Source organism: Capricornis sumatraensis, chromosome 3, assembly GCF_032405125.1.
Source record: "Capricornis sumatraensis isolate serow.1 chromosome 3, serow.2, whole genome shotgun sequence".
Classification (NCBI taxonomy): Eukaryota; Metazoa; Chordata; class Mammalia; order Artiodactyla; family Bovidae; genus Capricornis; species Capricornis sumatraensis.
Genome location: NC_091071.1, coordinates 160,315,629 through 160,339,619, shown reverse-complemented (window position 1 = coordinate 160,339,619; position 23,991 = coordinate 160,315,629). Strand labels below are relative to the sequence as shown.

At 33.5% G+C, this 23,991-nt stretch overlaps 1 protein-coding gene across 4 annotated transcripts in view; it reads right to left on the bottom strand.

Moving 5' to 3' along the window:
* Positions 1 to 1,797: 1,797 nt before the first annotated feature.
* The window catches only part of AGFG1 (ArfGAP with FG repeats 1), an 80,626-nt gene continuing 58,432 nt past the window's right edge, over positions 1,798 to 23,991 (bottom strand). Inside the window, exons 6-14 of one of the 4 annotated variants that reach the window (XM_068967364.1) lie at positions 19,342 to 19,461; positions 18,617 to 18,688; positions 17,310 to 17,519; positions 16,059 to 16,239; positions 13,412 to 13,491; positions 13,102 to 13,194; positions 5,711 to 5,869; positions 4,772 to 4,857; positions 1,798 to 3,910 (exon numbers count right to left, since the gene is read on the bottom strand). In XM_068967364.1, coding sequence (XP_068823465.1) covers positions 3,851 to 3,910; positions 4,772 to 4,857; positions 5,711 to 5,869; positions 13,102 to 13,194; positions 13,412 to 13,491; positions 16,059 to 16,239; positions 17,310 to 17,519; positions 18,617 to 18,688; positions 19,342 to 19,461 — 1,061 coding nt within the window. In that variant the 3' untranslated portion in view covers positions 1,798 to 3,850. Of the gene's footprint in view, positions 3,911 to 4,771; positions 4,864 to 5,710; positions 5,870 to 13,101; positions 13,195 to 13,411; positions 13,492 to 16,058; positions 16,240 to 17,309; positions 17,520 to 18,616; positions 18,689 to 19,341; positions 19,462 to 23,991 lie in introns of all 4 variants that reach the window. The other 3 variants (XM_068967366.1, XM_068967367.1, XM_068967368.1) reach the window with 3 other exon arrangements.

The following is a 23,991-nucleotide window of genomic DNA, read 5'->3' as shown; positions in this document are numbered from 1 at the left end:
ATAAACTACCTTTTACAAAGTCACAATGTCTTCAAAAGAATTTTAAAACATTCTGTTTAAATGAGAAACAAGTGTTCTCTCTAAAAATGGACAAGGTATAAAACCACTGGGGGGAAAACCCAGAGCAAATTTCTTTCTTAAGAAGTAAACACACTCCTTTAACTGTAGCTGATGTCTTGGAAGGTTAGAGAAATCCTATTTTCATTCCCCCAATATATATATGCACATACATACACAAAGTTAAAATTCTTTGTTAACTATAAACACAGGAGAGGTAAGAAATTATTCTTCATTTTTGAACTTTCTTTAGCAAGGTGTAATTTTAAAATAGCTATCTGACACTCTCCCAAAAGAATACCACAATTTCAAAGTGGTCAAAAGAGTAAATGATTCTAAAACAATTACTAATATACAAGAGCCAGAACTTGGAATATTCCTTTTAAAAATGAGATATTCACCAATTTCATCATTACTGAAACACATTCACATAAAAATCAAAGGAAGAAAATCCAGAAAACAACATTTTAAAAGTTTGCCATTTCAACTGAAATTTAAATTTTTCTCATCAAGCCAACAAAAACACTCAGAAGTTCAGGGAGCAGTATATTTACACTACAACTAAACATCGTTGTCACAGAAAGATACAAATTTAAAGTGTTATGCAGTGGTTCTCAAACCACTGTAGTCTGAGAAACCCCGAGGGTCCCCCCCAAACCCAAAGTCAAAACTATTTTCAGCATACTAAAATGCTGTCTGTTTCACTCGTGGTTTCACAAGTGCATGGTAGAGTTTTCCAGTGCCTACACACTATGTCACTTAAAAGAACTGCAATGTGAAAGTAGTATGAGAATCCCACTGATTCTATTGGGCCAGATTTTCTAAGAGATGTGCAAAATGTAAAACAATGGTCTTCTGTTTGTGGAAAACAGTTATTTGCCATCAAAAATGGTATTTATGTTAATGGGTAATGAGTTTATTATTGTTACGTTTAAATGAATAAATACGTTTTAAAACTATCTCAGTATTAATTTCTAACACAGCAAATACTGATTAATACAAGCTACATAAACAAAAGCTTTTTGGAGATCTTCAATAACTAAAAAGAGTTAATAGTCCTGAGGCCAAAATGTTTGGAAAGCAGCCAGTTCAGTTATTCTCTTCATTTTACCAATTTACAGGAACTGTACCAACCAGGATGTATGTTGGGAGCTGGGGCAACTCAGAAGTAAACCAAGTACTGATGTGCTTCTTCAAATTTACAGAAAGAATTATTCTGTGGAAGCAAGTGACTACTTGATCTCTATCTTCACAAAAATAAGAGTAAAATATACCTTTAAAGTAATCAATTAAGCTTGTCACCCTAAAAGAAAATTTTCTTTCCTGAGCAAACACAAAAGGAGAGAAGATGACTCAACCAGTAAGTCAGGAAACTGCGTCTTCATGTTGCTACCACTGAGTATTTTCTCCTCTTCACTGTTCAACACAGTTCTGATAGTCCATGTAAAACCAGAAGCAAATCTGAATATGAAAGTGTGAGGATTCAAATCCACATTAAAGTTGGATCACTTCTTACACTAAGCACTTTGATTTTATAGCATTCAAAGTCAACAAGAGTTTCCACTTAATTACAAACCTCAAGGTTTACCCAGAAAAAAATAGTCTTTAAAATTATTTTAATAACAACTGTTTAATTTACTTCTTAGATGGAAAGCCTGGTAGGTTAACTGGGTAGTGGCTTTCAATGGTATAGCATAACTTGGTACAAGAGTTGATTGGGACCCAATACAATCTAAAACATAGGAATTCAAAAACATCTCTTAAGTATTCCCTCCATGAGGGGGCTGGAAGGTAACTCCAAAAATTTGGAGAAATTTCAAGTATACACCAACACACACCCAGACCTTTGCAGCATTCATTTAATTCTAAGAGAAGAGGCGTACTGCTCAGAAAGGGGGCAGAGACTTCCCAGTCTGATCAAAGTAGTTCAGACAACTATACATTCAGCTAAATATGCACTGGACAGCAATGCTTCAAGAAGTTTAAAACTCAACACAGATTTTAATATACTATGAAAACAACTCCTGCAGTCACCATTTGAAAAGGTATTCAGCACGAATAATGTTTGAGGAAACTGATGTTCACCTCTTTTAATACCAAAGCTTTAAAAACAATTTTAAGTATTGTAAGAAAACTTTTCAAACATGTATTACATATTTACATATGTAATTTCACCTTTTCTTGATGACACAGAGTCACAGTAATAGGCAATTTTCAGAAGATGGTGTATATAGTGATGCCCTCTCAACTGGGCTGGCTGTCCCTACACTAACTAGTCTTGGACAGTGTATGCTTGTCATACATTCTATCTCCTTCATTTCAAGCCATAACTTCTGAACTGTTAATATGCCATGGTCTGGGAAATCTAATAATCAATATTTTACATAAAAACATGAACTCTAACATATGGACTTTGTGACTTCTGTGGGGTGCTCAAAGGCATTAAAAAAAAAAAACTATTACAAATTTTTCAGTTGTGTTCTGTTTTGATGAGATTGCCAGATTATCACTGGATGAATCAGGCATTATATAAATATTTAATTAAGTTCACTTGAATATTAACATAAAGATATAACTAAACATTAGTATCACTGCCTTTTTAAACAAAGTATTCTATAACTTTAAGGTAACATTGGGTTCCAGTTTCTTTCCCCTAGAAATGAACATAAACAAATGTCCTATTAATATCAGTTTGTTCAAAGAAAAAAAACTGAGGTGCAATCATGTCACAGTTAATGCATGTCTGCTTCCAATACATTCAAAGACAATATTAAAAAAAAAAACAATAGTTAAAATAAGCCTTTTGCAGTCTGAGAATTCAAGATACTTAAAAAAATTTGTAAATACACATACATGCAAATTCTTCATATATACAAATTTTCACAAAATTAAGAAGTTGCAAAGAAATTAGAAGGATTACAGTGAATCTAACAAGCTACATTAAATGCTTTACCACTGACATATTCCTAAACATAGCAGTCATAGTAGTTTTAATAAATTTTCTACATGGCCTTTTTATAAAATTTGCTTTTAGACATAAAAGTTAGTCACTAGAAGTCTTCTGAAACTCTAATTTAAGAATTCAAGATGTTCTCAATTCACTACTGATATTTAAGGCCACTTTGGTAAAGGCATTGCAGCAAGAACACAAAACAATAGCATATTTTCTAGTATTTATTTTTTTCACCTGCAAACTGTTGCAAAACATGATCAGCTTTATTATGCAGACAGGTATCCCTCTACATTTTTAAAGAATTTAGGCATGTATAAACAGAAGAGCTCTTCAGAAAGGAAAAATTCAAGAATGACTAAAACCTTCCAATTTTGACTTTAACTTTCCAGTAGCAATGGTTAAAGTGATTTTAGGTCATTCATTTCCAGATATAAGACAGCACCTTAAAAGTGGCTGATCTATTTCCCCAGTAACATTTCTCACATAACAATGTGTTAAAGTTACAAATACTGATATGCACAAATAGCTAATTTCTAAGAAAAATATGTACAGTACTGCAGCATAATGAATGTGGCATCTGCAATAACTTAATATTAGCCAATTTTTAATATACATGATACCGCTACTTTTTTTTTTTTTGCCAATTCACAGGTTAAAAGTTGTTACTGGAGCCCTCTGTTTCTCACATATTACCTGGTGTTTAATACACAATGCAGGCTTTTTAAAGACTTCTCTTGTGTTTAAAGCTAAGATCAGTGAAACAAGACAACAGTGCAAGAGGCGGAGAGATGTAATGTGACCATGTAAAAGTTCGTTCCAGTAAAGTGTGTCTATATAAGGCTATAAGAAAGGATTGGTTGATGAGCTTCCTGTTGGAAATTGTCCTGTTGGTGCACCAGTCTAAAGGAAAACATAAGACAAAATAAACAGACAGACAAGAGTGTGTGGGAAAATAAGAAAATAATAATATTTTTTAATTAATAGTATTTAGATTAAGTATTATTAAGTGAAGTCACACAGTCATGTCTGACTCTTTGCAACCCCATGGACTGTAGCCTGCCAGGCTCCTCCATCCATGGGATTTTCCAGGCAAGAGTAGTGGAGTGGGTTGCCATTGCCTTCTCCAATTTAGATTAGGGTTTTATAATTACTGGCAACCATATTTATTCATTCCTATTATTAAGGCAGGAGAAGCAGGCAACAAATGATGGGATGGTTGGATGGCATCACCGACTCAAGGACAGGAGTTTGAGCAAACTCCGAGAGACCATGAAGGTCAGGAAGCCTGACACACGCTGCAGTCAGCGGGGTCACAAAGAGTTAGGACATGACTTACTGACTGAACAACAATTACTATTTTTAGCAACATACTGTAACACAACTATAGGTTACCAGGCACTGTGTTGTGTCTTTTATATCCATTACTTCACATAATTCTGTTAACAGATTCCAAGAAGGGATTGGTCCTAAAACATACATTTACAACTCAAACCAAATGACTCCAGGATTCCCTTTGCACATTGATCACTAAATCGGCAGCCTCTCATAAAGCAGAATTTTGATAAGAAAGCATACCAGTTTCATGTCTACAATGTTTTGCTTTCAAGCTGATTAATGTGTTTTCTTAAATCAACAAACGATTGTGCACAATGGCTGCCTCGATTTGTACAATCTTGCATCTGGGAAGAATCACATCCTGCTTTTCCCACTCTGAAAACAATGCAACGACTTACAAAGTGCTTAAAACTGCATCTCACTTACCATAAAAGGATTACTAGACACTCCAGCAGCTGCAACTTGACCAAAAGGGGTTACCACTGGCTTTGTTTGTCCAAATGCTGCAAAACCTGCACCTTGTTCAAAAAAAAAAAAATTATAACCTATACCTCTGAGCAACAATCAAGGAGTTTCAGAAAAATCCCCACCAGAGCAACAATAATTTAAAAAATCAATGTTAACTTGTTGAGTCTCATGTTCTTCAAAGTAAGTTAAAAATTTCAGTGGCACGTCTTAAAGAGTTTACATCGACTCCCCAGAAATGGTTAATTCCAGTCTGTCCCAGCTATGTAAGTTGCTGACAAAGGATTTAATCAAAAGATGAGTTTGTTGATTATTTAAGAGGGGATGTGATCCAGGGATTTCAAACTTCAGCAAATGAACGGCCAAAAAACAAGCAAAATCCACCCAAAACAAAAAAGACTACAACAAAAACAGAAACAAAAACTGAAAACTTTCTCTAGTGAATCTTCCTGAAAACAAGTAACAAACTCGAACTACAATACAGTTACCTTTAGTCTATGTCATCACCACCAACAACAAACAAAATATATACAATAAATGGAACAAAATCAACAGTTCTCCAATGCAAAGCAAACACTCCAGGTCTATAAAGTTTCCTTTTAGAATCAAGAAGCATATTATAACACAGAACATACAAGAAAGATACTGGAGATCCTGAGAAAGAAGAGGTATTCTTTAGTCTCAGATTACTCCCAAATCTGTAATCTGTTCATAAAAACTTACTAAATCACTCTATTTTCTGTGGCCTAACTCACCAAAGGCTTCTACATCTGTGTAATAAACACTCACTAGATAACACTAGAGCATTCTTTAGATAAATCTTTTTGTCCGAACATTCAAATTATGATAAATAAAGGATACATACGATCAACTTGGCACCAGCCAAATGTTAGCTCTTACCATTGGGCTGTTGAGAAAAAGCTGTCTGTTGAGGAAAAGCTGCTTGGGCTGGGAAGGCTGGCTGCTGGAAGCTGCCACTAAAGCTGGTGGGAAGACTATAGGGAGCGGGAGTCCCGAAGCCCGCAGGCATGCTCATGGATGCAGTGCCAAAGGTCGCCGCTGGCGGGAGAAGGAAAGGATGATCACTTACAAACAAAAAAGGAGGTTGTCTATACTCATATTCAGCAATGTAAAATAGACATTATTTACCTTAAAAACAGAAAGATGTATTTTAAATCCCCAAACCCCAACAAACTTAATAGCAAGTTTTAGTGCCATATAGTTTAATGTAAGCTATAAAGCTAGCATTTGAAATCATAAGTAAACCTCTCAAAGTAATTATATAAATTTGAGTCTAAATGGCAGTCTACTTTTAAAGTCCATCATCATGCAATTCACATGTATACTAGTATATACATTTTAAGTTTTGCTTTGTTATACAGAGTAAAATAGTGAAACATTTGTATCTAGTGAACTGTCTGCTATAATGTAGTATATGTATTCCTGGAAAAACCTCTGTAAAATAGTTCACTTAAAAATAAAACTTACAAGAGAAATAGGGTCTGCGGCAGACCACTCAAAACCTATTCACCTTTGTAACCATAGTCAAAAAATGGATGGGGGATAATCCTAATAAAAACATTAACACAATTAAACTATATGGACTCCCATTCCTTTTTTGAAAAGTATAAACAAACAAAGACTTCTTTGCATAAGAGGTATAAGGAAGATAATATTAGGACCAAAGAGTTATAGAAACTGGGGCAAAGTACACAAAAACTGAACAGAAAGTGAAACAGGCATTCTTAAAAGAGACAAAGAATGTAGGGATTAATGACACTGTACCCAATAACTACCATGGCCTGCCATATCTAGTCACTATAACTTCATGGAATGAAGCATTCATTCACAGGTTGGGGAAATCTGTGTGTGAACTACAGCTATATATATATATATACACACACATATATACACATACACACACACACACACACATATGGTATGTTGCCATCACCCCCCACTTACAATCAGTTATGAATTCATATTATTATATTACTCATATAAAAACACACATAGTAACAGAACAATATAGTACTTTTTGCTAATGATTCAAAATAGAACCTTTCAACTATATGTTCTAGGAAAGAAGAGCCAACAATGTTGCTTTTAATACAGAACACTAGCAATTACATAGTGAAGCATTTTCAGCATTATGTTATCAAACAACATAATTCATTGCATTTTCTGATTCTAAGAAAAAAAATTACCAACTTGAATGCTGACTTAAGGCACTGAAATTAACACTACACGTGCTATATAGAATTATCTTTAATTAAAAAATTAAAAATCTGTTATGGATGTTGCTCAAAGTAATTCTCATAATCCTAATATTTGTAACAGTGCAATTCTCCTCAGTGAACCTAATTAGATCATAAAATTTTAAATATTACTTTTTATTATTCATAAGAAAAAGGAAACTAAGCCACTGGGAAGCAAGTGAATTAAAGAATAATAAGCACACTGCAAGGGAAACAGAAGGGTTTCAGAACAGACAACAATACACTGACATAACTTTGACAGCTCACTTTTTAAGAAAGCAGTATAAAGCAAAAGTTGGCTACAGTTAAGCAAAGCCAAACTCCATGGAATAATGTGGTAAAATGGTTTGGTACATAGAAAAGGTGTGTCACTCAAAGTACTATGAATTCAAACTTAAGAAAAATAATCAAAAAAGCTATTAACATTCTAATGTGACCATGGAGGTAAGCAATATGCTTTTCAATATTAAAACAAATTACCACAGGAGATTTTCATGTAACTTTAAAATATAAGTTATTCCCAATGCCACACATCCATGCCCACTCCATTTTAAAACATGGAAAAACTTAACTTCACATGCAGGGATCCAGAACACTAGCAGAAGCTTCCACAAGCAGGTAGACAAATTGCCACACAAACCTAGATATTAGCTGTGGCCACCTACCAAAATGAGCGTGAGGAAACACTTGAGAATGCATTGCTCCAGAAAGGCCTTATGGAAAGCCATAAAGAGACCAATGTCAATTAACTTATGAGTAACTATTGTCAAAATAAAAGTAAATTTGTTTCATTAAAAAATTCTAAAATTAGAATACACTTACAAAGGAGACAGCATAAGAATACATAATAAAAATGCACCCAGTCTTTACTTCAACTATATTCATGATACTAGTATTTACAGTATTTGAAACGAAGAGATTAGAATAATACCAGAAAAACAAATATCAAACAAAGAAACATTTAGGAAATACAGCTTTTAAGTAAACACTAACACTTTTTTTTTTCACGTGAAGATGCAACAATATACATAAAATGATTTTCTAGGCCTCAGTAGTTACACCCAAAAATGCTATTCATAGAATCATCTAAAATGATCTAGTATCTACATTTTAGCATTTAAAAAGTCAAATCTCAGAAAAAGCACCTGAATAATGTTTGTTTTATTTTCAACTCCATATATTAACTAGAAACTAGTAAAGATAACTCAAGGGAACAAATTATTCAGGGAAAATTAGTCAGTGGACTCCATTAGAAAGGTGAGCAGCACTTTAAAATGTGATGGCTAAAAAGAGAGAGAAAAGAGAAATTCATCCCGTGCAGATCTTAACCTGCATGACTGAGGTCAGACAGGTTACACGTAAAGAAAAGTACTCAACAGAGATCAAATTTAGGTTAAGTACTAGAACCACTGTTTGAACTATCCGGAGTAGGACTGTTTCTAAAAATACATGTCCATACATTTTAAATAAGCATACTTAACTAACTACATTTGGGGGAAAACAACAACTGAGATGTGAAAGTGGTTCTGAGTCTTGGTTCTGTTGTTTTCTAATTACAGGACACCACAACTTCTTTAAGCCTCAGTTTCCTCCTTTGAAAACAAGGGATGGAGAGGCAGATACAGTAATACCTAATTTACAAAGCTGCTGTGATTAAAAGTACTACAGGGTAAATACTCAATGAATCTGTTCTTTTTTCTTGCTAACTTAAAAGATGCTGTTTATAGCTTCTTATAAATTCAACAAAAGGTTGACTGAGGTAGAAGGGTTCTGCGATAAACAAGCTTGGTCACTTTATGTTTAGCTCCTTTCCTAGAGCATGTTACAAGCTCTGAGAAATCGTGCATTAATAATACTGGTTCAATTTTGTGTTATTAACTCAGGATTTCCCATATGCTTTAGGGCACAGAACCCCTTCCCACGAAGCACTGTGTTAACATCACCTCAGGAGACATGTTCTACATAATACGCTTTGGTAAAGCCTGACTTTTAGTCAACAATGATTGTTAATTAGTATTAACTACAATACTCAATCTGTAACACTGATGCCTAGTCCTGGGCTGCTATCAAAATATTTTAGACTTGTTTTTAACAAGCTTTTTGAGATATAATTCATATATCATACAATTTATCAACTTAAAGGGTAAAATTCAGTGTTTTGTTTTTTTTAAAAACACATTCACCAGGTGTACAACCATCATCACAATTTAATTTTAGAACATTTTCACATCCCCCTCACTAAAAGAAATTCCACACCTATCAGCTCTCCATTTTGCCCCATCTCTTTTCTGTCTCTATAGGTTTGTCCATTCTGGACAGGTTATAAATAGAATCACACATTATATGACATTTTGTGACTAGCATCCTTTATTTTCCCTGCTGTTTTCTAGATTCATCCATGCTGTACCATATATCAGTACATATCACTACTTTTCACTTTTTATTATCAAAAAAACTCCACTTGCTTTATCCATTCATCAGTGGATGGTCACCTGGGATGTTTCCGTGTTCAGTTGTGTCCAACTCTTTTGAGACCCCCATGAACTGGAGCCTGCTAGGCTTCTCTGTCCATGGGATTTCCCAGACAAGAATACTGGAGTGGGTTGCCATTTCCAGCTCCAGGGGATCTTCCTGACCCAGGGATCAAATCCTCATCTCCTGCACTGCAGGCGGATTACCACTGAGCCACCTCAGCTAAGCCAAGACTGTTTCCACCTTTGACTACCAGGAATAATGCTGCTGTAAATACTTGTATACAAGTTCTTGTGTGGACATATATTTCATTGACTTTCCTATAAGTGAAATGAGTGGAACCAGTGGAAATAGTGCTGATTTAGAAGCACTCTGGGATTAATGCTAAGTCGCTTCAGTCGTGTCCGACTCTGTGCGACCCCATAGACGGCAGCCCACCAGGCTCCCCCGTCCCTGGGATTCTCCAGGCAAGAACGCTGGAGTGGGTTGCCATTTCCTTCTCCAATGCGTGAAAGTGAAACTGAAGTCGCTCAGTTGTGTCCGAGTCTTAGCAACCCCATGGACTGCAGCCCACCAGGCTCCTCTGTCCGTGGGGTTTTCCAGGCCAAGAGTACTGGAGTGGGGTGCCATTGACTAACACTAGTCATTGGTTAATCAGGTAAATCCATCTAACTGGTCTCCACCTAAGTAATAAATGCTTGGCTAGATACCACCATGATTCTTTTGGTTCTACATTTATACAAGTTTATTTCTTGGCTGGGGGAGGCTGGGGTTGTGGGGGGGGTGGCGCGGGGAGACACGGGACACTTAAAATCATTCATTCAATGAATATCAGAAAATAAAGGGTACTCATTCAGGGGCAAAGGAGAGATTTAAGAGTTTTAAGAGAATGTCCTAATAACTGAAAACCATAAAATTATATTAACTTCATTAATTAAAGGGTTCAAGGGCTCTAGAAAAATAGAATGCTAAATATTATAGAATCCTAAAAAAAAAAAAAGTCTTAGGCCACATTGGCCAGTCTTCTGAAGGTTTCTATATATTGTGGTAAAAGAAGGCCCCAAAGCTATTAAATGCAAGAAAAAAAATTATTATTAAAATGTGCATTTTAAGAAGGAAATGTATCAGCAAAACTTTATAAATAGTTTGCATAGAACTATTATTTAATACCTCTTTCAAAAGCTACCTCAAATGGATTTAACAATACTAATATGAACTAAAGTTTGATGATATAAAACACTGTTGTTTATATTTCAGCTTCAACAGAAACATATTACATAGGCAACATTTACTTTGACTCAGTCAATTCAATAAGATGATCAATGTGAAAAATCAAAATGGTTTACAACAGAAAAGATATTTTACCTTGAAATAAAAATTTGGGGACATACTAGATTCACCTTTCAATAAATTTTGCTTAGAGTAATATTAAAACTACTTTATATTATCTGAACAAGCTTTTTGAGATATAATTTATACACTTTACATTATTTCACATCTTATATAGAACCTTAACTTTAAGGACTTTTGTACTCTAAGTAACAGTGGGGGTCGGGGAGATAATCCTTAACTCTAATAACAGAACCAGTCTGGAGGTACAATCACCAAAAAAAAAAAAAAATAACAGGAATGATTTACCAAGCATATGGGCTTCCCAAGTGGCACTAGTGGTAAAGAACCTGCCTGCCAATGCAAGAGATGTAAGAAATGCGGCTTCAATTTCTGGGTTGGGAAGATCCCATGGAAGAGGCCATGACAACTATAGTATTCTTGCCTGGAGAATTCCACTGACAGAGGAGCCTGGCAGGCTACAGTCCATAGGGTCAAAAAGAGTCAGACACAATTGAACGACTGAACACACACACACACACCCCAACTCTATACAATAATGCAAGGACGATACAAGGTGATCTGCATCATCTAATTCTCACAATATCCCTGACAGAGAATACTGTTCACATTCTACAGAAAAAGATAATAAAGCTCACAGGAGTTAGATCAACATGATCTTGGTTAAGGTATAATATGTTTCCATCCTTCAGTTTAAATGGGGTTAAATAGCTTTAAACATCTCAACAGTTATTATTATTACTGCAAATAATGTATTTTCCTATCACTTTTTCTACATTCATTAAAAAAATAATATACAGAAAGCATTTTTAGGATTACCTAGTAAGTAAATACTAAACCAGGATTTGAACACAAATCTGGTTGCATCCAAAACATATGCACTTAACTTCCCTGAGCCTCAGTCATCTCAGCTGTTAAGAGTGATTAAAACATGTGATGAGTTAAGAGGACTAAATGAGACAATGTACAAAATACCACATCATGAGACATTTTAAAAATTCATTCCATGAAGTCAAAATTCTATGCTCAGAAACAGAAATATTATATACATCATCAGTGATGAACAGTATATTTTGTCCAAAACACAACAGAAATCTGAAATAATCACTGATTATGTTTAAGCATAGTGTATTTATATGTTTTTGAATGAAAATAAATCATTAAAAATTATGTGCAAAATTCAAATACTTATACAACATGTATTCTGTGAGATAGCAACAGATTATGAATGAAGACATTATATGAAAATGGAAGTTATGGTTCAAACTTCCAATATTACAGTTCTCAACCTTGCCAATGACAAAACGATGTGCTAGTAATTAGTAGTTCTTAATGGTGCAAATTTATTGTGATATTATAAGCACCTTACTCTCTCAAAATATCACATCAACATATGCTATAAGTCAAGTTTAAGGCTTTAGTTCTAAAGTAATCTAAATCTAAAAACCGACAAATTCAGCTTAATGGGTACTGGGTCATACCACATGCACCTGCCAACATTCCAAGGTACTGGCAAATATCTCTGGTGTTCAAGGTAATAAGACAAAAATCAAAGAGGCAAAATAAAAGAAATATGTGGCTAGCTTACAATATGAATCAAAAAGAAAAAAGAGGGGGAGGGATAAAGAGGATTTTTTTAAAAAATTATAAAAAAAGAAAATATTCAAAGTATTATATCCTAAATTAAACCAGTTTCAACAACCCCCCAAAAAATGTTAACAACCCTAAAAGAGATACACATTGGAAAAATACCTCATTATCAAGATCTCATGTATCAATAATAAAATCCATCCATTCCTTGCAATCCCAAGCAAAGGAAAAAACATGACACATATTTTCAATTGAGTTATAATCAATAATTGTGAAACCTGATCAACAAATAAGTCAGAATTATAATGTTCAAGTACCACCTCTGTCATGAACCGGCAGTGTGGAGTTAAGGCTTTAACTCTCATCTCTATGCTTGATTCCACACCCAAAATATGAAACCTTTCAGTGGTGAGTGCTAGGTAACTTCCATGGTCCATTTTCAACTATTAGGTTCCAGGATTCTATAAACTTTCAGCTAGCATATGTTTTCATAGACGAAACTAATGTACTTCACAGTCAATTCAGTAAGAAAGGAACCTTATTTTCTAATGTTCTTCACATAGTGTCTTTGTGGTATATACCTTTCCCAAAGTTTACTGTTCTGTAATTTACATTTCTTACCTGTTGCTCCTCTGGCATTGGTCTGAAATGGATTTGTAGAAGATGCCACAGAAGGACCAGCAGCAGCAACAAATGGATTTGTGGAAGGTGTAGCTTTAAAAAATTATAAGATACACTATAAAATCCTAATGCATTTGTATTCAATTACTTAAAATATTTGTTCATATATTTATGAAGATAGAAAATTAGAGCTTTCTGATAATAAACTGGTGCTTTGATCGTCTTCTGGTATCCCTAAGAAAATGCAATACAATATATACATATATTTGGACTCCATATAAAAACCAATACATATACCAGAAACACATACCTCCAAATGGAGCAGGCACACTTGAAGACGCAGGCTGTGTCTGTGCAGAAGCACCCACTGGCACCGTTCCAAAAACATTACTGAAAACAAGTATTGAAAGAATTCATATTTTGAGAGGGGGAAAAGAGCAAAGGTAATCTAACAACAGGGTTGCCATAAAATATGGAAAAAATAATATTGAACATATCATGCATCACATCAGCTTTCAAACTTTTAAGTCTTAGAATTCATTTACATTCTAAAAAAACAAGAACCCCAAAGAGCTTCAAGATGCTATATCTACCAATATATAGTACATCAATTAAAACAGAAATTTAAGAATTTTTAATTCATTTGAAAATAACAATAAAGCCATTCATATCTGATACTTTTACAAATCTCTTTAATGGCTGGCTTAATAGATGATCAATCTGCTGTGATATGTTGTTTAGCTTGGTGCATATGAAGAAAAAACTGGCCTCATGTGGCATCACGGTTGAACAAAACAGAATTTTAACACCTTTTCCAGATAACTATGTATATCTTGCTTGATATCATTCCAGAAACAACAGTTACAGTTTCCTAGAGGTTAGCTGCAATATGGTCCAACTCTCATATCTGTATAGGAGAAGGGAAGGACAGAGGATGAGATGGTTGGATAGTATCATCAACGCAATGGACATGAGTTTGAGCAAACTCCTGGAGACGGTGAAGGACACGGAAGCCTGGCATGCTGCAGTTCATGCGGTTTCAAAGGTGGACACAACTTTGCGACTCGACAACAGCTGTGATATGGAATCTGAAACCCTATCAATGAACTCTGATGCACTCTTAAAGTAACATCCAGTAGTCTATCTTACACTTTAAATGAATCTTTTACTACTTTCGTATCATTCGGAAAATACTTGACGCCAATCTTCAAAATGTCAATATATTTCCTTATGCAAAATAAAAAAACAACCATTAATATCACCATCCATGTCATCAGAAAAGCAATAGGAAGCTTAATATTAAGCTCATGGTGGCTAATAAATTTTCTGAAATTCTACTTAGTTGCTTGAGACTGTGTATTTTAGCCATTGTTTTCCCTAAAGTGACAGACTTAAAAATTTCATTTCTGAGAAAATGTCTAACAAATATCCAAATCTCAATAACCATGGTTTGTTTAGCAATCATACTTCCAAGAAAAAAATGGTGTTCCATAAAACAAGTAGCTGGTTCATTCCACAACTCAAAAAACCACATAAGTTGATTTTCCTCAAAACAGCTTTATACTTCAGTATACGGCAGAACAACTCAATGCATACCATACTTCAATACAGAGAAAATTAAGGCATGTGTCAGGGTCTAGACTTAATAAAATCAAATTCCTTTACACTGCTTCATCAAGCATATTCATAATAAAAACTGAATCAAAAATATTCCTAAGTAAAACTGACTGTGTGGTAGCAAGGAATGACTATTAGATGACTGCTGGTACAGCTTGGCACTGGAGCCATAATTCAATGCTAAGTCACCATCAAGTCTTAACCTATTAAAGAGTTTCTATCCCATGAATACAAATGTCAATTAATGAAAACACAACCACCCACTCAGAATTATTATGAATTTACTTTTAACCTCACAAACCTTTGGAATGGGTCTTAGGTACTTCAAATATTGCATGCATTATACTCTGGTGACCACTTATTATAAGCATAATGTAATATCAATAAACCATTTCATTACATATACCTGTGTTTCCAGACTTTATGGCCACCTTGCTATAGTTCACTATTTTATATGTCTAATGTAGTCAATATTAGTAAAGCAAAAATACAGAAATACTCTGAATTTTATTCTTTGGATTCAATCTTTCCCATCTGCCATACAGAAAATGTGTTACTGGAGAATAAGCCCAACTAACTAGTGTTGCAATCCTATCATTTTTTTCTGGAAAAGGTGCTAAAAGGAAAAAAAAAGTTACTCGGATAAAAGAGACAATCTATAGGAATGGAAAATCAAGGGTAAGACATTGTACAGATAAGTCACCTATACTTCTGGGTCTGCTTCCTTGACCCAAAAAGAAGTCAAAAAACTAGAAGAGTTTTTAAAGATCAAATGTTTTTAAAATGTGGTAGACTCTCTTCTGCCAAGAATTCTTTACACCATACATACACAAACACTGTAACAGATACATCTATTTATAAATACCAATGTGACAGAAAAGATACAGGACTAATCTTGGGTTCTGGTGCAAATCTTTCTAAAACTTTACTTACAACTCAGGCTACAACATGTTACTTTCAGTGTTTAATCTTCATGACTAAAAACTGTACCTTAAAAGTAAGTAATTCTGTAAACAGATTCTCTGAGTATAATTAAATTTGTATTTAACAATTTAACACATCCATTTCAAGATGCGTATATACTCTAAATTATATTTCAGCATTCAAGGAGAAAAAGTACTTTTGATTAAATAAAAAATATAAAACGATGGTAAATCCCCTATGGTAATTACTCAAGGAGTATATTTTAACTAAAAAATGTAAACTCGTAACTTTCTTCAAATTTAGGGAAATATTCAAGAATCTTTTAAATTAAGCCCCAAATAGTGATTACTTAACAACATAATTATTCAAAGTTGAAAAAAAGCTTAAATATAAAACACAAGACAATGACAAGCTACCTGCTAGCATTACTTGTGGAAGTATACGCGTTACTGGAGGTGGCAGCAGAGCTGAAAACACTGTCCAGTTCTGCCAGGGCTGCATACTTGTCTGAAGATGCACTTGACTGACTGGGAACTGAAACCACAGAACCAACAGGAGCTTTACCTGTGGTCCCAAACCCACTACCCTGATCACCACCTATGAACAAACAGAAACAAATTAAATCAAAGATTTTAACTTACGCTTATCCTTTCAACTTACCAACAGCATTTGCCATGATGTGTGAATTTAAAACTGATTTGGAGCTTAGCAAATAAATGGACATGATTCTAGAGTCTTACCTAATAAATAAATGCTCCAGAAAATACTGGACAAGTTTGGTGCTATACATTCCACTGATAAAAATAAAATACTCTTTCTGAAATAAAAAATAAGACCTGGTACCAATGACATGTCTAGGTTACATATAAGAAGAAAATTCTCAAAGTGCTACATTAAATCTGCAAGATGGGGACAACTCAATCAAGTGCACATATACACTCATCTAATGCTGGACCTATGTGAACTCAATCTATTAATAATATCATCTTCCCAGGGTTGTTTACAAAAAAATTAAGAGACAATAATAAGATAAGTAAGAGTAATAAGATAAGTAATAAGTAACACTTACTATGTGCCAGACGCTGTTCTAAATACCTCTCATGCAGTAACAAATACAACACAACTTTTTAAGTTGAATGCTATTTCTATTGCTCTTGGTGGGGAGATGAGAAATCATGCTCAGAGATCAGAATCCAGTCTGAAAGCAGACCCCAGCTGTTCTCCTTACTACACTATGCACTTTGAGAGGCAAAAATACTAGCCTTACGACCATAACTGGGTATAAAAATACACTGCAAATAGGCTTTATTTCTTTTTAAATAAATAGTCATAGAAAATAGTTCAAAATTAATACCTGAGAGAAACCACCAAATAATCCTCTAGTCATCTCTTGGCCCTTTTGGCCTTTAGAACAATAAAGCATGCTAAGACAAAATTAAATTTTTGTCAATTATTTTCTTTTAAATCTAGAAGTTTACAAACTAGTTTCTAGGCTTTCTACCGTGTGGTTATTTCAGATCCAAAATGAGCTAAATAGTCACGAAAATTTAGTGTAGATAAAACCTATACACAATGAAGAAAAGCATCCTCAGAATTTAATCAATAGAATCAAATGTAGAAGACTGCTTAATACACAAATTTGTATTCTTTTCTTTAAAGCTTGATACCTTGCCCAGCACTGAAGATATTGTCTAAATTAGCAAGTGCTGCATATTTGTCTGTTGTCTGTAGACCAGCTTTGTTTGCTGAAACTTTACTAACAGCTGAAGCTGTTTGATGACTCTGGGATGTGTTGAAGGTTCCAAAATCAGCACTGGAGGATTTGGGGAAGTTATCAAAATGAGCAAAATTAGCATTTACTGATCCAGCACTTCCACCTGTAATGGAATAGACAGAAAACTTGAAACTGCTAGACTTTCCCAATATCCTTTGATAGATTATATGATCATTTCTTCTTAAACTAAGTTTCCTATAAGAAATGCTAAAATCTTAAAAGTAAGAATTGGCAAATGGCATTCAACTTGAATCATCTACACATGACCATTCACAGTCTACAAAACTAGATTTTCAAAGGTCCTGACAACATATAGGGCAACAAGTTCCTATGGTGTAATTGTGTAATGACCTATCCCAGAATGAACAAAATAATTCACCGGAGAGTCTCCATGCTACTCAGTTTTATTGTACTTGAAGAGCTACTACTCAATTCCACATAATTTAATGTACACACAACACTACAATGTCTTCAGTAAAATTACGCTAACATATTTCAAGGAAAAAATAAGAGCACTTAATAAATAAATAATATAAATAATACATCAATTTTATTCTACTAAGATTTTAAAGACTGTTCTATATTCTAGAATCTTCCCTAACATACTACCAAAATATTAAAAACCAATATATATTCATTCTATGCTTCTGATGCAATACTTTTGATGTTTGTTCTTTATACCTACACATTAGTTTCAGCAATCAAGATAGTAGATATAGATACATGTATATACAGTTATAGATTAAACTGAGAGCAACACGCACTTAAAGGTATTTCAGAAACAGAGACATTACACCCTATTTTTTTAAAAAAAAACACTTTCCATCAATCAGTTTTTTATACATTCTAAAACAAATACATGTCTTACAGAAATTAAACTCTGTTTTTGATTAAAACTAAATAATGTCTGTATTTAAAAGACTGTGATCTGTCACAAGGAACTGGTGAACAAAGCACATACTAAGTTTTTAAAATCTGTATGAGGAAAGTTATTTCAAATTAATAAAAACAATTATTAAAGCAACTATTACTGTACACTATTGTGTTCTCCGAGTTTAGCAATAGTGAGGAGAGTAAAAGTGAGAATTTATGGAGAATTATCATGAAAGGATGATTAAAATTCTATAACTGAAAAACCTATAAAATATACCATTAAATATACAAATTAGTAAAAGATGCCTACTTGACAACAGAACTTACTGTTGGAAGCCTGGAGAGGAAAAGCTGAAGTAAATTCACCAAAACTGCAGCTAGATGAAAGCATTCTAAATGCTGGACAGCCAGAAATTATGTAAATGATGAAATTTAAAGAAAAAAAAGAAAGTTGAAGGAAAAGACTTTAAGACAATACAGAGTTAAAAGTTGAAAGAAAAGCAATCAGCCAAAGATCTAAACAAAGGTTCAATGAGTTTCTGAAAATAATACAGTTTATGGGTAAGTATTCAATGTTTAAAGACCAATTCCTGCACAGAAAACTATTTGAAGTTTATCAAAGTGATTATTAAATAATCTACTCAACCAATTATTTTCTGAAGCTTGCTGCCCTGAAAAGTACTTACATTTTTAGTTCTATGGAAATAATTAACTAGCTTCTTTTATTTAGAGCCTAAATTAAATCAAAACGTATTTTGTGAACCTAAAAAACTATTACTACTTCAATGTCTCTGTGCATAAGAAATTTAAGAAAGATTCATGTGCAGGAAAAGGAAAACAGATATGAATTAGACAAAACACTAGTGTCCAGAAAAACAAATAAAGAAAAATATAAAGATTTCAGGTTTCCCCAGAGCTTTGTAAAACAGAACTATTTTAAAACCAGATAATCACAGAATTTAAGTTTAGAATAATTTTCCAAAACTATATCTACAGAGTTGTATCCTATTTTTTAAAGTAAACATTTAATCATAATGCTAGAGAGGCTCTACCTGTGGTTTGGGGCTGAAAAGAAGAGTGACTTGCTGTGGGGAAACCTCCAAAATTACTCGAACCACTAGACTGTCCAAATGCATCAAAGTCTGCAAAATCTGCATTTGCAGAATTCTGAGCTGTAAATGGTAAGGAATAATACATGTTAATGAATATGAAAACTATAAATAAAAAATATGATAAATGAGTTTAAGAATTTTATGAAAGTTTCCATGTTTCATAACTTAAAGAAAATTCATTTAGAAATCAGATTTTAAGTTCTACAAATGTTTATTTCACCCAACCGCAAGCAATTCATCAAAGGGCATCCAGTACAATGATAAATTTGTACACAAATAGCCTTTGAGTAGCATCACAAACAGTACTATAAAGTGACTCTATTAAAGGAATCTCTGAATTAACAGCACTAAACACAAGTTTCAGTAAAGCAGAGAGATGTGGGATACAGGATACATTTGGAAAATTGAGATTTAAAATGGTGATTCACCAGTTACATGAATCATATGAAAATGGCTTGATTACATTAAAAATTTTTGTTGTTTTTAAGCTTGCAACTATGTTAGATCATAGCATACTTTAAAAAAAGCAAGTACACAAAAAGCTGGACATGATCATCAAATAAACTGAAGAAACTCATATTTTATTAGGAGCTTACCATATCAAAACACATATTAACTTAAGAAACAATAAAAACTAGTAAATATTATACCATAAATACACCTCAAACCTACTGAAAAAGACCAACTGGCATTTCCCAACTGGTAACCAATCTAACAGCAAAGTCCTAGGCTTCTATAAAGTTAATATGTAAGGTAAAACAGAAGATTTTTTAAAAGGCCAAAACAGATGCTGGATAAGATTTTTACAGAGGATAAGATAAGAATAAGAAGTGGTTGATATGCAGGAAAGTGAATGCTAAATGGTAAGAGTGAAAAGGATGTCCAACAAAGTGAGTGAGCCACTTTAAATTCCTTGGCAGGCAATTCTATTTCTAGGCAGTTTTTGTAAAACTACTACAAATGAGCATACAGCTAATTCTAATAGCTAAACAATGTATTTTTTATAATAATGAAAAATCAGAAACTCAAATGGCCAGTAATTAGGGATTACTTAATTAAAGAACATTACACGATGGAATATAATGTAGCCATTAAGAAATATATCATGTAAAGAATATTTAGCTTTATACAAAAATACTTATAGCAAAGTAAACAAGATAAATAGGTTAATAAATCCCAGATATATCTTCATGTGGTAACTTCGTTAAACATGATATCATGTGCATACAAAATCTGCGTTTTAGTTAAATGGAAGTAGTGAGATTTCAGGTAGGTATCATGTCCTGAGCTTGCCTTTTTCAGTGAGTCTGTACTCTACTTGGGCTTCCCTGGTGGCTCAGAGGTAACAAGCCAAAAGAAGTCACTAAGCAAAAAAAATTGTCCGTTAAAGTAAAACATTATTCTAGGAAGAAAATCAGCAAAACTTACAGCATTTCCTGTAACTGCTCTTTTTATTTTTATCTAACTGGGTATGATAATGAGCAGGGGGACATGTACATAAAGAAGATCAGACCCCCTTTTCCTACACATCTGTGCCAACCTACCACTTCTGACATGTGGAGTGCTATCCCACTTTGCTCTTGAAAACCTTTTTAAAACCAATTGTCTTGGCCCTCAAATACCACACAGAAGTACCTAAATTAAAAGGCTGCTTACTGCTTAACAACATAAATTCTGTGTTTTCTTGACTCCCTACATTATTTTGTCTGTTTTTATTTAATAAGATAAAATTCAACTTTACAGGCTGAAATTTTACTTTCCCCAAAATACATATAACAGAAGAAATACTAATAGATTAAAAAATGTTTTAATTAATTTCTCAAAAAATATTTTAAAACAAGTATCTATGCCAGTTTAAATTATATATAAGGTTAAACACAGTTTACTGGCACATTGCTGACAACACCATAAGTGCAGTTTAATGAAAAGGGAAGAGTCAGACAACTCCATCTTAACATGAGAAACTGTAAACCCTTGGATTAGTCCCTCATTGTTCTGACTCTACCAGTATTCTTACTAACAATATGAGAAGATTCATTAGATGGCCTCTACTAATAAAACCAACACTACGATTCTACAACTTATAAAAAAAATAGGAATAATTTCTTATCAGCTTTAAAATGCTAATCCAAAGAAAATTCTAAAAGACAAAGTAAGTTTCTTAAGGTGAAAACAGATAATACAACTGTAAACCAAATGAAAAGAGAGCATGATATTTGAAGTTCTCAAATTCAGAGTAGATTATATTTCAAAAGGCAAGTTTCCAAGTTTTTGGAACCCTTAGCTGTACGGTTGAGAACAACAAATGAAATACATCTGTCCCTTGTAGAAACAGGAATGGGTCCCTAAGCTAGTCTGTGGCTTATAACCTCAAATATATATGACTATGTAGTTTATAATAATATATACTGAACATTTAACTTATATTTAGAACATCATATGGGAAAAACTTACATTTAACATGTTTTAAACATAAGGAAAAAAAATTAGTTCAATGCAATCCATTTTGCTTATCAAGTCTATTTTATCATATCTATAATTTTCCAACCAGAGCACCAAACAAACTAATCAAATACCTATTCATTACAACAAAACAGGATTTTGTAATACTTCTATCAGTTCTTATTTATAGATACTGAATCCACTCACTGTTTTCAACAACTTTTTACAGTACATTTTGAAAATTAACTCTGATAAACACAACTTTGGAATTAAACACTAATAATACATTAAAAAAAACTACTATCTAGAACCTCAAACAACTTCTACACAAAGAAATCCAGACTAAAAAGAATGTGACAAAATAGTAAAGAATGCTTTTTATATAATCTTATTCAAAAAGTACAAAAGAGTCAACTCAGTTTAGAATTTAAGGTACTAAGTCAATGAGCCTGAATCTTGCCCAGAGCTGTCTTTACACTTCAGTGAGCAATAGATACTCATGTAAAAGGAAAAAAAAAAAAATGTAGAGACCAGAGGATAGCAGCCAGCAACTCTCATCAAATCCAGATAACAGACTTCATTCCATCTATACAATATTTTAGATTATTTTCATCAATTCCTAACATTTAAAGAGAGCATTTCAACAAGATTTCCTGCCTCTCTTAAAAGAATCAATATATTAGGAACCCTGAGCCCACATTTCCATGTGGCAACAGGAGATTACAGAACATCTGCCTCTGAAAGGGGCACTGTGGTCCCTTCCACAGTGCATTACACCACTCATCTGTGTTAACTGGGTGGCAAGGCGATTGAGTTTGACATCCCTCATATAAGATGTGACAATAATCAATGACAGTTTACAGTTTTTGTGATATGTTTATTACCAGGTAAGATAACTATTACATTCCACAGTAAATTATGTTTCTAACTGCCATGTATATTTCTATAGAAGATGACTTTTCCTGAACATAATACTGACCCCATCATCGACACACATCCACACACTAACTCAGCCAGAATGTTCAAACAAAGAAGGGTAAAGACTTCTGGTTTTTAAGCCATTAAATTGTCTGTAAAAGAACAGGTTTTCCTATAAAATAATGCTAGCCAGATTGCCTTATCTGAATAATTACTGTCTGCCATTAAAGGTTCCATTTGTCACATCAATCTGTTGAGGAGAAAGTTTTCACCCATTATTTTCTTTTGACATGAGAATTTCAGGGCAAGAATTCAGCTATTAATGACTTTAAATCTGCGAACCATGTATGAAAAAGTATAAATTCACAGTGCTTACAAAGGTTCTGGGAAAAGACATTTCAGATTGAACCAAGACATTGGCTTACACTTAAAAACTATGTAAGGTAAAAAGTAAAAGATGGCATCAACTATACTAGAAGTGAAAATAAATAAGTAATTTTATTAGCTTTTTCTTGCAATATCCATATACATTTTTTATGCTCCTGGAATCAAATGAGGTAAGAAAAGAGTAATCTGGGTAGTCCTTTGTAAAAACAAAAGAACTTTAGGCTAAAAAATTATTACTCTCAGGCAACCTGACTTATTAAACTACTTCCTCACAGACATATCTGTCCTCTACTATATTTCTGTCATATGTGGAAAAGAGACAACAATATTTAATATCTTCAGTCAATCTGATAAAATCATACATTGCTATTTTTTAACATTTATGTGTCACAATTAAATAACAACAATTATTTTCAAAAAGCATTTTAAGAGAGTTATTGAAAATATAAAGGTAATCATGGTACAAATCAGTCTGTGGAATACATTGACTTGTCTATTTTTTTGCTAATATGGCTACATAGAAAAGTGTAACATTAATCCCCTGACCTGCAAATATTTACAAACTGCATTCAGAGACCAAACACACACACACGAAACATGAAATAAGCTGAAAATTTATAAGAGTTTGGCAGCTATTTGTCTATCATTTCAAATTATATCTCAATAAGCCTAAAATTGAGATAAGTAGAATATTCATAAATTACAGAAGCTTCACTCTCTATTCACTGATTCTTCCACCAACTCTTTTGACCATCATTCAAAAAGCAAGAGGTGAGAACAGAGAGCTGGAGCTCCTGTCTGCTCAGAGAAGAAACAACTGGCTTCCCGCCTAGAGGACGAAGG